This window comes from Loxodonta africana, chromosome Y (genome assembly GCF_030014295.1).
Source record: "Loxodonta africana isolate mLoxAfr1 chromosome Y, mLoxAfr1.hap2, whole genome shotgun sequence".
Lineage (NCBI taxonomy): Eukaryota > Metazoa > Chordata > Mammalia > Proboscidea > Elephantidae > Loxodonta > Loxodonta africana.
In genome coordinates, this window is record NC_087370.1 from 9,709,331 (window position 1) to 9,721,687 (window position 12,357).

General features: G+C 38.6%; 1 protein-coding gene and 1 long non-coding RNA gene across 3 annotated transcripts in view; one reads left to right on the plus strand and one right to left on the minus strand.

The window, feature by feature from the left end:
- LOC135229092 (lysine-specific demethylase 5C-like) overlaps nt 1-10,595 on the minus strand; it is a 78,687-nt gene extending 68,092 nt beyond the window's left edge. The window contains exons 1-6 of one of the 2 annotated variants that reach the window (XM_064278891.1): nt 10,326-10,595; nt 10,029-10,197; nt 8,238-8,315; nt 6,544-6,666; nt 5,996-6,166; nt 4,974-5,105 (exon numbers count right to left, since the gene is read on the minus strand). In XM_064278891.1, the coding sequence (XP_064134961.1) occupies nt 4,974-5,105; nt 5,996-6,166; nt 6,544-6,666; nt 8,238-8,315; nt 10,029-10,178 (654 nt within the window). In that variant the 5' untranslated portion in view covers nt 10,179-10,197; nt 10,326-10,595. Of the gene's footprint in view, nt 1-4,973; nt 5,109-5,995; nt 6,167-6,543; nt 6,667-8,237; nt 8,316-10,028; nt 10,198-10,325 lie in introns of both variants that reach the window. The other variant, XM_064278890.1, reaches the window with a different exon arrangement.
- Nucleotides 10,125-12,357, plus strand: part of LOC135229093 (uncharacterized) — a 47,522-nt gene continuing 45,289 nt past the window's right edge. Inside the window, exons 1-2 of the long non-coding RNA XR_010319884.1 lie at nt 10,125-10,642; nt 10,729-10,848. This is a non-coding gene — a long non-coding RNA (uncharacterized LOC135229093). The remainder of the gene's footprint in view (nt 10,643-10,728; nt 10,849-12,357) is intronic.

Consider the following 12,357-nt stretch of genomic DNA (forward strand, 5'->3'; position numbering starts at 1 on the left):
ATCTCTAAAATCTACACGATGCTGCAAAAACTCAACTGCAAAAAGATATATAACACAATTAAAAAATGGGCAAAGGACACAAACAGGCACTTCACTAAAAAAAGACATTCAGGTAGCTAACAGATACTTGAGGAAATGCTCACGATCATTAGCCATTAGAGAAATGCAAATTGAAGTTACAATGAGATTCTGCCTCACTCCAATGAGGCTGGCATTAATCCAAAAAAAAAAAAAAAAAACAAAATAATAAATGTTGGAGAGGTTGTGGAGAGATTGGAACACTTCTGCCCTGCTGGTGGGAATGTCAAATGGTACAATCACTTTGGAAGTCAATTTGGCGCTTCCTTAAAAAAAACAGAAATAGAACTACCATATGATCCAGCCAGCAATCCCACTCCTTGGAATACACACTAGAGAAATAAGAGCCTTTACATGAACAGACATATGCACACCCACGTTCATAACAGCACTGTCTACAATAGCAAAAAAATGGAGGCAACCAAAGTGCCCATCAATGGGTGAATGGATAAATTATGGTATATTCACACAATGGAATACTATACATCAATAAAGAACAGCGATGAATCCGTGGAACATTTCATAACATGGGGGAATCTGGAAGATGTCACGCTCAGTGAAATTAGTCAGTTTCAATAGAAGAATTTTTGTATGAGACCACCATTATAAGAACTCAAGAAACAGTTTAAACAGAGAAGAAAATATTCTTTGATGGTTACGAGAGGGGGTTGCGAGAGCAGGAGGCAGACGGGTATTCATTAACTAAATAGCAGATAAGAACTACTTTAGGCGAAGGAAAGACAACACACAATACAGGTGAGGTCAGTACAACTGGACTAAACCAAAAGCAAAGAAGTTTCCTGAATAAACTGAATGCTTCAAAGGCCAGCAGACCAAGGGCAGGGATTTGGGGACCATGGTTTCATGGGACATCTAAGTCAATTAGCATAATAAAATCTATTAAGAAAACATTCTGCATCCCACGTTGAAGAATGGCATCTGGGGTCTTTAAACACTAGCAAGAAGCCACCTAAGATGCATCAATTTGTCTCAACCCACCTAGAGCAAAGGAGAATGAAGAACACCAAAGAACAAGGTAATTATCAGCCCAAGAGACAAAAAGGGCCACATAAGCCAGAGACTACATCAGCCTGAGACCAGAAGAACTAGATGGTGCCTGGCTACAACCAAGGACTGCCCTGACAGGGAACATAACAGAGAACTCCTGACGGAGCAGGTGAGCACTGGGATGCAGACTCCAAATGCTCGTAAAAAGAGCAGACTTAATGGTCTGACTGAGACTAGAAGGACCGCTAAAGGTCATGGTGTCCAGACCTTCTGTTAGCCTAAGACTGGAACCATTCCCAAAGCCAAACAGGGATTGTATTGGACTATGGGATAAAAAATGATACACGTGAAGAGTGAACTTTTTGGATCTAGTAGAGTAAGTGGGCAGCTTCTGTCTGGAGGGGAGATGGGAGGGTGGGGGGTCAAAGGTGGCCAAATGGACACAAGGAAAGAGAGTGGAAGGAAGGAGTGTGCTGTCTCATTGCGGGGAAAGCAACCAGGAGTACACAGCAAGGTGTACATAAATTTTTCTATGAGAGACTGACTTGATTTGTTAACTTTCACAGTATACACAATAAAAATGAAAAAAAAAAAGTTTAAACACTGAAGAAAATATTCTTTGATGGTTAAGAGGGTGGGGGGGTAGAGGGATATTCACTAATTAGAGAGTAGACAGGAACTATTTCAGGTGAAGGGAAAGGCAACACAATACAGGTGAGGTCAGCACAACTGGCCTAAACCAAAAGCAGTTTCCTGAATATAGTAGAACACTTCAAAGGCCAGAGTAGGAACAGTGGGGGTCTGGGGACCACGGTTTCAGATGACATCTAGGTCAACTGGAATAACAAAACGTATTAAGAAAAAATTCTACATCCCTCTTTGGTGAGAGACGTCTGGGGTCTTAAACACTAGCAAGCAGCTATCTAAGACGCATCAATTGGTCTCAACTCACCTGGACCAAAGGAGAATGAAGAACACCAAAGACGCAAGGTGATTATGAGCCCAAAAGAGAAAAAGGACCACATTAACCAGAAACTATGTTAGCCTCTGACCAGAAGCACTAGGACAGTGCCCAGCTATAACCAACAGCTCCCGTAATAGGGAACACAAGAAAAAAACCCTGAGGGGGAGCAGGTGGATGCAGACCTCAAATTCTCTAAAAAGACCAGACTCAGTGGTCTGACTGAAACTAGAAGGACCGTGAAGGTCATGGTCCGCAGGCCTTCTGTTAGTCCAAGACTGCAAGCATTCCTGGAGCCAACTCTTCAGACAGGGATTGGACTGGACTATATATGACAGAAAATTATTCTGGTGAGTAGTACATTTCATGGCTTCAGCAGACACATGAGACTAAGTGGGCAGCTCCTGTCTGGAGGTGAGATAAGGCGGCAGAGAGATACAGGAACTGGCTAAACAGACATGAGGAATACAGAGTGGAGGGTCTAAGTGTGCTGTCTCATTAGGCGGAGAGTAATCAGGAGTATGCAGCAAGGTGTATGTACATTTTTGTATGAGAGACTGACTTGATTTGTAAACTTTCACTTAAAGCACAATTAAAAAAAAAAAAAAAATTAGCCAAGAGCCTGTATCCATTTTTAAATCTTTTTATGTGTTTTTAGCTGGAAGTAAAGTGTGGCCATACAGGGGAAAATAGAGAAACTTGCAAGGTAATCTCTTTTCTTAACTTTTTTTCATGTTAAAAAGGAAATAATAAAATACTCCCATACCTGCAAGGTCACTGTTAAAATCAAACACAATGAAATACATATCCTATTCTAGAGAATTCAATAAATGTAAATAATCCTTTTTCTGAAACCGTCTTGAAGATGCAAACAGGATAAAGGAGAACTCCTATTCCACCTGAATTCAGATCATTAGAAACAATTCTTTCTCCCCTCAACGTAATTAGAGACCTGGGAGAATGAAAATCCATTATATGTCAAAAAATGGTATTAAGTATCATTTCTAGTGCTTATCTTTTATGCTTTGGCATCATAAAACAGATTTAATCTATGTTTCAAATAGCTTTTGTTCTAATTTTAAAATAACATTCGATTTACTCTTATAGATTTTCTTCTAAATATACTTAACACACATACACAGACATGTATTTTTGGTTTTGTTTTATTCCCACAATAATTAACGCAGGCAACAATACATATTATATGACAACATCAAAGTGTATGTATCTGATCAATCCTTTTTAACAGCATCTTAGTATTCTATACTGATATTCAGAAATAATTAAACCTACTCATATTATACAATTTTTACAGTTTTTTGGTATTATAAACATGATGCAATATTGAAATATTCATTGCACACCATTCTGAAAGACTGACAGAAGTTGGATATATACATCTAAAATTTTAAGTTATTAATTATAAAAAGGCAGTATAATCTTACACTATTAGTGCTCTGTATTCTTGACGTATTTTTAGTATTTACCAGTTAGATGAAAATAAAAGAAATATGTATTTTTTTGGTTTTTCGTTATTGTTTTGTCTCCCCACTTATAAAGCTGTTATAATCGAGTCGATTACAACTCATACGGACCCTAGGGGACAGAGGAGAACTGCCCCACAGTGTTTCCAAGGAGCATCTGGTAGATCTGAGATACTTATAAATAAGGTTAAATATCTTTCGTGTTTTGAATTCATTATTTAATATGACTATTTTCTGTAGAACAAAAAAAGTAAAAGCTGGAAAATAGGCTGTGAAAAAATGAAAAAGATCCTATCAGTTTTCTACTCCTGGAACTCCTAAATTCCATGTACATTTATTTTTTCTATTAATATGTTACATAAGTAGTCTTTAATAAGGAAAAACTTAAATGTGTTTTAAAAGACTAATTCTTAGGTTTTTTAAAATATGAAATTGCACAGTATTACTCTTAACCTTTTAGTGGCTTTACTAACGATGGATAACACACACCGTAATAGATAACACACGTTAATCTTACTTACAATCAGTTTTTGTTTTTACCGGTTTTACCTGTTTCCTTTTCTGCCTTATGCATAATTTATTTTTGATTATTCTTTTCCCCCTAATGTCTTGGAAACATTCTCTTTATAGTTTTAGTCAACCAGTAAATACTTCAAGAATTCCCAAAACCTTTCAAGCAATATGGGCAACCCCACTCCCAACAAAAAAAGGCACGTAAAGCCCAGTTTGAATTTGAGAATCTTTTGTGTAACCTTGGCTGGTACATACAATTTTAAAACAATTATACTCAGAAATAACTTCCTAATCATTACATTCTCATTTTTCTTGCTGAATTTACTTTCCAACATATTTCCTGCTATAAAGAACTAAGATACTACCACAGAATCCATCTGAATTTCCACAATCTGACCTACATGTTATTTCTCAGTTCTTCCTTCTATGCCGTAGTATTAAATATTCCAAAATCTAATGTTATTACTAGGAATATTCATAGAACACCTAAGAATATGCAATCTTACCCTAAATTAAGATATTTCAGAATAAAAAAAATCCCAAACATTTTATCAAGGCACTGTATGTATAGCATGCAAAACAGAGTAACAACGAAAAATTGTCAAGCCAATAGCGAAAACACCAGAATTATACAATGTACTCTGCAAAAACCACTCCAAGCTTCAGAAAAATTAATTCACAAAAGCTAGCCTGGAAAAGTATGTTAACGGAATAAAAACAATTTAATTTGTGTAAAACTACAGAAACAAAAATACTTCAAACGATCTAACTGGAACAAGAACAGTAAAACGTGCTGATTTTTAGCGAATTCGAACCTGAACCAACTACAGGTAAAAAAGAATGTATTACAGGAACGGTTAAGTGATTGTGCCTAAAAGTAAGCCCCAGATTAATACTGGCAGCTTAAGGAAAGAAAAAGAGGCACTCACATCAGGCTGCAGTCTTTTTGCCCGCCGACTACAGTTGCTGATCTTTGAAGGCTGCACAGACTGTCGGAGGGGTATACCATGGGGTGTGTATTCCTTGTCTCTTTCCTCACTGTCAAACGGGTGTGTACTGCACTGCTGGGAATAGGAGAAAATGTAGGATCAAGAACTGGAATAAATTCATAATTAGCAAATGACTGATTCCTTCATCCTAAACCTCTGGCAACCAAAGGTGTGCTCTTTCTACCTTACACAAATCCATCCTCCTCATTCTTCTTGAGTGATAGAACAGTTGTTTTGAGAATCTCCCTATGCTTTGGCTTATGTAGGCACACTATGGTGAAGAACACAATCTTTGGAACAAGACCACCTTGGTTTGAACCTGGGGTTTTACCCTTGTTATCTGTGTACCTTGTGCAAACACACTGGGCCTCTCACTGTGCTCGTTTCCTTGTCTGAAAAAAGGCATAATAAAAATACGAAATCTAGTATGATTGAGTAGATTAAACAAAATGTGTTACAGACATGTGCATACATAAACACAGTTTTAAGTTTTTTTTAAAAGTGCTTTGCACATAATAAAATCTGAAAAGTTATTTAAAATATCCAGCTAAATCAGTTGCCATTCCTTTTTAAGTTAAACCAAGTAACACCAGACTTTTCCCTCCAAACTTCTTTTACTTGAATCGCCCCCAGGAACCTTAGTAATTTTATGTGTTGTGTTTTTCATGTAAAACAGGAATTACTTTTCATTAATTTCTAGTCTAAGATCTTACCGATAAAAACACTAAGTCTCTAAAATAGACGGAAAGGCACTCCAATTCTCATCTAGCTAGCCAAGGAGGTATTAAACTTTTTCACAAAAGAGGCTATAAAATATTTGCCAAGGTTAATTCCTGGAACTTTTGATTCCATCAGTGAACTCAGACTCTTTAAAACATTTATGAAGAAAGCACAACCCAGAAAGGAAAAAACAAAAACAAAGCAAAATCATATCAGGTCGCAAACCAGCTAAGTACTCTCACCACAAGATTGGCTCCAGACTGAAACATTTCATAAGGGTAAATGATGCGTTCATAATGAGATCGTAGCAGTGAGCCAATGTTTTTGCCTGGTGGGAAGTTGAGGCGCTGGGCAACTCGAGCCCACCGACGATCCTTGCAGATGGCTTCATAGCCACCTTCCTCCTTCACAATCTAAAAGTTTAAAAAAGGTCATGAATACACTGAAGGAGGTTTGAGCAGACCTTCTGCAAAGGCCTGAAAAGCCTCCTTTACCTTCTTACATTTTGCAGATAAAAAATATGTATTTTACAGCAGATTTTCTCCAAGATCAATATTCTGAGAAATGACACTGGACTGCAGTACCTAAGTTTTTAATCACAAGTAAGGTAAAATATGAAGAACTGAGCCTTCTCCCCAAGCCAACCTATCCAGCATTCAAAATATTGTGCCAAAAAATGCTGCTAGGTTGTGTGTACTTTTCTTTCCTACCCAGAGACATGATGTTCAATCACAGAGAATCCCCAAGCCAAGGCTTTTTATTTTTCTTTTTGAAGAGGGATTATTCTTACCTTATTGAGGCTGTAGAGGTCTAAGATCCTCCGCTCCACATTGGGAATCTTTAAAGAAGAGCCTTGGATTTCCCAAAACTTTGCAATCTGGTCCAAATAGTTTAGTTTCACTCTGGTCTGAGCCTGGGGAAAAGAAGACGTTATGAGGCTGATTTACTCTATACTGACTTTGGTCTAGGGTGGGGTGAATAGACAAATATTGTTCTACAGTACCTGTGGTTTTACACCAACAAGTTAGAGCCCAGATTTCACTGGCTAACTCATCACTGGTTTCTACAAAAAGCTCAAAGATTCTGGGTCTTTAATCTAGAAGGAGTTCTCAGAAGTTAATGCCTTAGTATTAAAATCTTTCATCCTTAAAGAATTATCCTTCAGTGTAAAGAGGTCGTCCCAAATTATACCTACTCCTTACTTATCAGCTGTCTTGTTATTAGATAGTCTGCATTTACAGTTGTGAAAAATCTCCTATCTGACTATTTTGTACATTAAGGATGTACATGAGGCAGTGACAGACACTGGCTGTGATAGTTAAGACTATGTGTCAACTTGGCTAGGCCATGATTCTCAGTGGTTTGGCAGTTATATACTGATGTAATTTGGCTTGGTTATGAAATGGGGTAATTTTCCAGTTATGCAGTGATGCACTCATGCTCTGTTTTGTGACCTGATGTGATCATTCCCCATTTTCACATAATACCAATTTTTACATAACGACTTAGTCTTGGAATCTAAGCACATGAGTAAGAGAGAAGTGAGTATATTTAGGCTGAATCTAGTATTTTCTTTCGACAGTCATGTACAACCTACAGATATACAACTGAAAGGATTATTAAATCTTCCCAATCTATGTCAGAAACCTGGACAGAAAAGTGGTTTCTGAATCATCCCTTACCCTGTGTAATTTTGGAGCTTCCAGTCACTAACCACAGTCAAAGTTTCTAATAGTAAAACCAAATGCCAAACCATCCATACATTTTCTATGTTTAAAACTGAGTTGAATGTGAGACTTAATTGACCACTTTAAAACACAAGCTTTGTTTCTTCTACCTCAGTCTATTACTAATTACAGTTCATTTTCTTTAAAAACAACATGTGATACCATTAGCTTAGGCCAGAAATTTAGGAGACCCTATTACTGCCCCAGACTTGATTTTGTTGAAGAAAAAAAATTAAAAGAAGATTCAAAATGATAAAATATGTGGGTACAGGGGTGACATGAGGAGAACAAAGCAGAAAAAGTAATGTCTTTCTACCTTCCAGGCCCCTCTACTTTCAGCCCATTCCATAGCAGAAAAATACATCATTCATTTTCAGAAATTTAAAGCCCCCTTCATGTTCTCACATTTTGCAGACAATAAGGATGTATTTTACAAAAGATTTTCTCCAAGATCAATGTTCTGGGAAATGACATAGTCTAATTTACAGTCATAATACACTGGACTTCAGAACTTAAGTTCTTAACCACAAGTAAGGTAAGATTAGGGAGACCTGGAAGCGCAGCAGTTAAGAGCTCGACTGCAAACCAAAAGTTCAGCAGTTGGAATCCATCAGCCATTCTCTGGAAACCCTTCGGGGTAGTTCTACTCTGTCCTGTAGGGTCACTGTGAGTTGGAATTGACAGCAATGGGTAAGAAAAGATTGTATTATAGCTTAGGGTTCTCTATAAAAAAAAACACCAGCTTCCTTCCTCTTACCTCAAGTTCATTTAGCCTCTGGATGCGAGGAGTGAATCTGAAGTTATCAACTTCTACTGCAAAGGGAGGCTGCCAATCCTAAAAGAAAATAAATAACCTGGTAATTACAGCACAGTAAAAATGAACATGGTGAAAATTTGAACATGTTATTACCCCCCTTTTAAAATTTCTGGTTGCTACTTCTGCCCACTAAAGCCTCAAATGGTTGCCTGTCAGAAATGCTGCAGTCAGGGTGACCAGCTGAAAAAAGAAGAGTATGACGTGCAAGATACAGACATCTACTCCAGATAGCCTTCTGAAAAGGAGTTATTTGCCGTAAGGGTCATCTAGGTCAACTAACATAACAAAGTTCATAAAGAAAATGTTCTACATCCAACTTTGTTAAGCAGTATCTGGAGTCTTAAAAGCTCCTGAGTAACCACCTAAGATAAATCTATGGGTCCCACCCCATCCTGAGCATAACAGAATGAAGAGTGAAGAAAAGACAAAAGGGAATTATTAGTCCAAAGCACTAAGGCACCACAAGTATCACAGCCTCCACCAGCCTGAGCCTGGAATTAGATGGTGTCCAACTATCACTACCAACTGCTCTGACAGGGATCACAACAGTGTTCTGGATACAACAGAGAAAATGTGTAACAAAATTCAAATTCACACACACACAAAAAGACCAGACTTACTGGTCTGACAGAGACTGAAAGAACCCCCAAGACTATGGCCCCAGAACACCCTTTTAACTCAGAACTTAAGTCACTCCTGAAGTTCACCCTTCAGACAAAGATCAGACAGATCTATAAAATAAACAATAGCACACATGAGAAAGGGCTTCTTAGTTCTATCACGTATATAAGACCAAAAGGGCAACACCTGTCCAAAAGCAATGAGGAAAATGCAGGAAGGGAGAGGAAAAAGATAGATAGAATCCGGGAATCTGGGTGTGGAAGAGGCTGTTGACGCATCATGGGGATTGCAACCAATGTCCAGAAACAATCGGTGTATAAATTGTTGAATGAGGAATTAATTTGGTCTGTGAAGCTTCACCCAAACCACAATGTAAAAAAGGAGTTATTTGCATATTAGTTATTTAAGCAGGTAGCCAAGGGTCATTGCAGGTTCCCTTCTTAATTAGGACAAACATGTAGCAGTTTATAGTTATGAGTATACCAAGCCAAGAAGAAAGGCCTCCAGGTGAAACATAACCAATTTAATTGGTGGCAGAGATTCCACATCCCACACATGACCGGCTCGTTTTACACACAACGTAGGTAACATAAGAAAATGAAAATACCCCAAGTCTGGTGGCTAACTACAACTACGTAAGCTTTTATACTTGATACCGTTCTCAGTACATTAAAAATTCCCTTCAACTTAAGTATGGCTCACAGCGACCCCATGTGACAGAACAGAAATGTTCCACAGAATTTTCTAGGATGTGATCTTTCAAAACGGTTCAAACAGCCAATGTCTCACCCATCTCTTAACCCCTGCGCCACCAGGACTCCTTCAATGTAAACATAAATTATTATGTCACAGACATGTTGTAACAGCAGCACAGGGTAGAACCAATTTCCAATCATAACCTTTCATCTCTAAAGTTGCCAAATCTTTAAAACCGCACGGAATCTGTCCATACAGGATACAGGTTTTCTCATCACAGGATGTCTAACTGATAAGTTATTTAAAATATGGGAGACAAGCTACTAAAAAGATTCAATTACGAAATCCTCCGATAAGGGCTTGTGGGGCTTAACATAAATTCCACCCATTCTAATTTTTGCTTTGGAGTCTCACCGCGGGTGGGCGGATCTTGCAAATGCCAGATTTCTCTGCGATGGGCCTGATTTTCGCGATGTAGCCAAGCGGGTCTCGGAACTCGGCCCAGCTGGGCTCGAACACGGGGCACTCTGGCGGTGGTAGAAAGTCTTCAGGCCCTGGCTCCATGGTCGACCTGGATGCTAATCTATGAAATGAGATTCGATATTTCGTCACCGTGGCATAGATCTTTCCTGAGCCTAAAACCGGGGGCTCAGAAATGGCTTTACTTTATTCTTAGTTCTGAAATTAATAGGTGAGAGGTGTACTGCTTACCAATCGTCACGGACTTCACTTTTACAGCCACCATCTTGACCTCTGAATTTTCCCGTCTGCCTTTACACAGTGTCACTCCGCGGATCGATCCTGCAGGCTTCTAGGTATCGCCAAACGTAAGAGAGTGGTGCACTCCCGCAAAAAGTTGAAGACGCAAGGGAGGGTTCACCCACAAAAATCCTTAATTTGGTCGAACGAGTTACCTTAAACATCACAGCAGAGCAAGATTGTAAATAGTACCGCCGGAACTTTTTTCCTGGGTCCATTGCGCATGTCACGCCTGCGTATTAGCGGGAACAACAGTGGAAGGAGCCAGGGTAAGTGAGCAAAACCCTTCTTTTTTGCAGGAAAAACGCTCGTTTACGAAGAAAGTAACCCGGAGGGTTGTCCTGTCTCTTTCTAGAAGTCGCTACGCTCCGGGTGCGCTAACGAAATTTCTTCCAAGACTTAAGGGTTCCCATTTCTGCACCCTGGCTTTGTGGGACGTCAACACGTGACTACAATGTAGACTTCTGGAACCCTGGTAGAGTATAAACTGTTTACATTTATCTAATCTGCTTCACTTATGGAGTCCCTTGTTGGTGTCGCTGGGCTGCTAACCCACAGGCATTTCACAAGGAAAATTTGGTGATCTACTTCCAAATAACTAGCCATTAAAAACTTCGGGGAGTACAGTTTGGCTTGATGGCAGCTAGCTTTGGTTGGGAGCCCTGATGGCGCAGTTTTTGAGAGCTTTACCGCTAAAGCCAAAAGATTAGCAGTTGAATCCACCTGCTGTTCCTGGAAATCTTGTGGGGCAGTTCTCTTCTGTTCTGTAGGATCTTATAAGTCAGCTTGAGTGGATGGCAATGCGTTTGGTTTTGGTTTTGTTTCGTTTACATAGCGCCTGCTATACGCACAATTTTATTACCACTGTTTTTTTCACAGAGGGTCCCTGGTGGTGCAGTGGTTAAAGTAATCGACTGCTAACCAAAACGTGGGCAGTTCGAAACCACCAGCAGCTCGATGGGGGAAAGCTGCGGCATTGGTCTTACTACGGTTTACAACCTTGGAAACGCAATGGGGTCGCTACGAATCGGTATCCACTAGACGGCGTGGAATGGGATGGGCCGTTTTTACAACCTCGAGATTGAACTTCATAAAAAGATGTGCAGAAAGAAAAATATTACATGTAATGATATATATAACAATTAGCAAGGGATACAGTTAATGATGATTATTAAAAGAAACAGCCTGCCCCCCCCGCCCCCCCCAAAAATCAGTCTGATGTTAAAATGGAGGAAAAAGAGAGAGAGAGAAAAAAAAAAAAAAAAAACCCTGGAGCAGACAGACTTAAACACAGAAGTGAACTAAACATACCAAAATCTAAAGGGCCAAATAAAATAAAAGGTCCTATCTCTTTTCTCCAACATATCTCACATGGGTGGGAAGAAGTGGAAACAGACATAAATCTCAGCAACGTCTAGTTTGAGTGGGGGAAACCACACCTTGGTGGACTTGTTTTATATTGGTTGTTTTTTTGATAAAGGAATCATACTGGTTGATTTTTTTCATTGAATTATGCTTTTCCATGACAAATACTAATTCATGCTGAGCTTTTATTTTTAAAAAAGCTGTACCTTCCCTGCCTAATTTTGTTACAATGATGTATATCAGTCTTAGTGTAATGTATGATAAAAGTATTTATTTTCCTTAAGAATCTATTTTACACTTATAGAATGCATTTTGCAGAATCTTCTTAGTCTCTTTTTTAAAATAATTTATTGAAAATATAAAGTATCTGTTCCTTTGAAAACTAGTTGTAGAGTGGTAAGAGGTAGGTTTCAATAGAGAAACTGGGTACAAAGTTCACTTTGAGGTTTGTTGGTCTATTTGAATATTCTGTTTTATTTTACACTGTTTCTGGCTTTTTTTTTTTTTCCAGAAGTTTATCCACTTAATCTGCATTATCAATCTCATCAGGTTTTTATGATATATACATACATAAGTTTGTGTTTATATGCATGTAAATATACTCCGTTTATGTTAATTT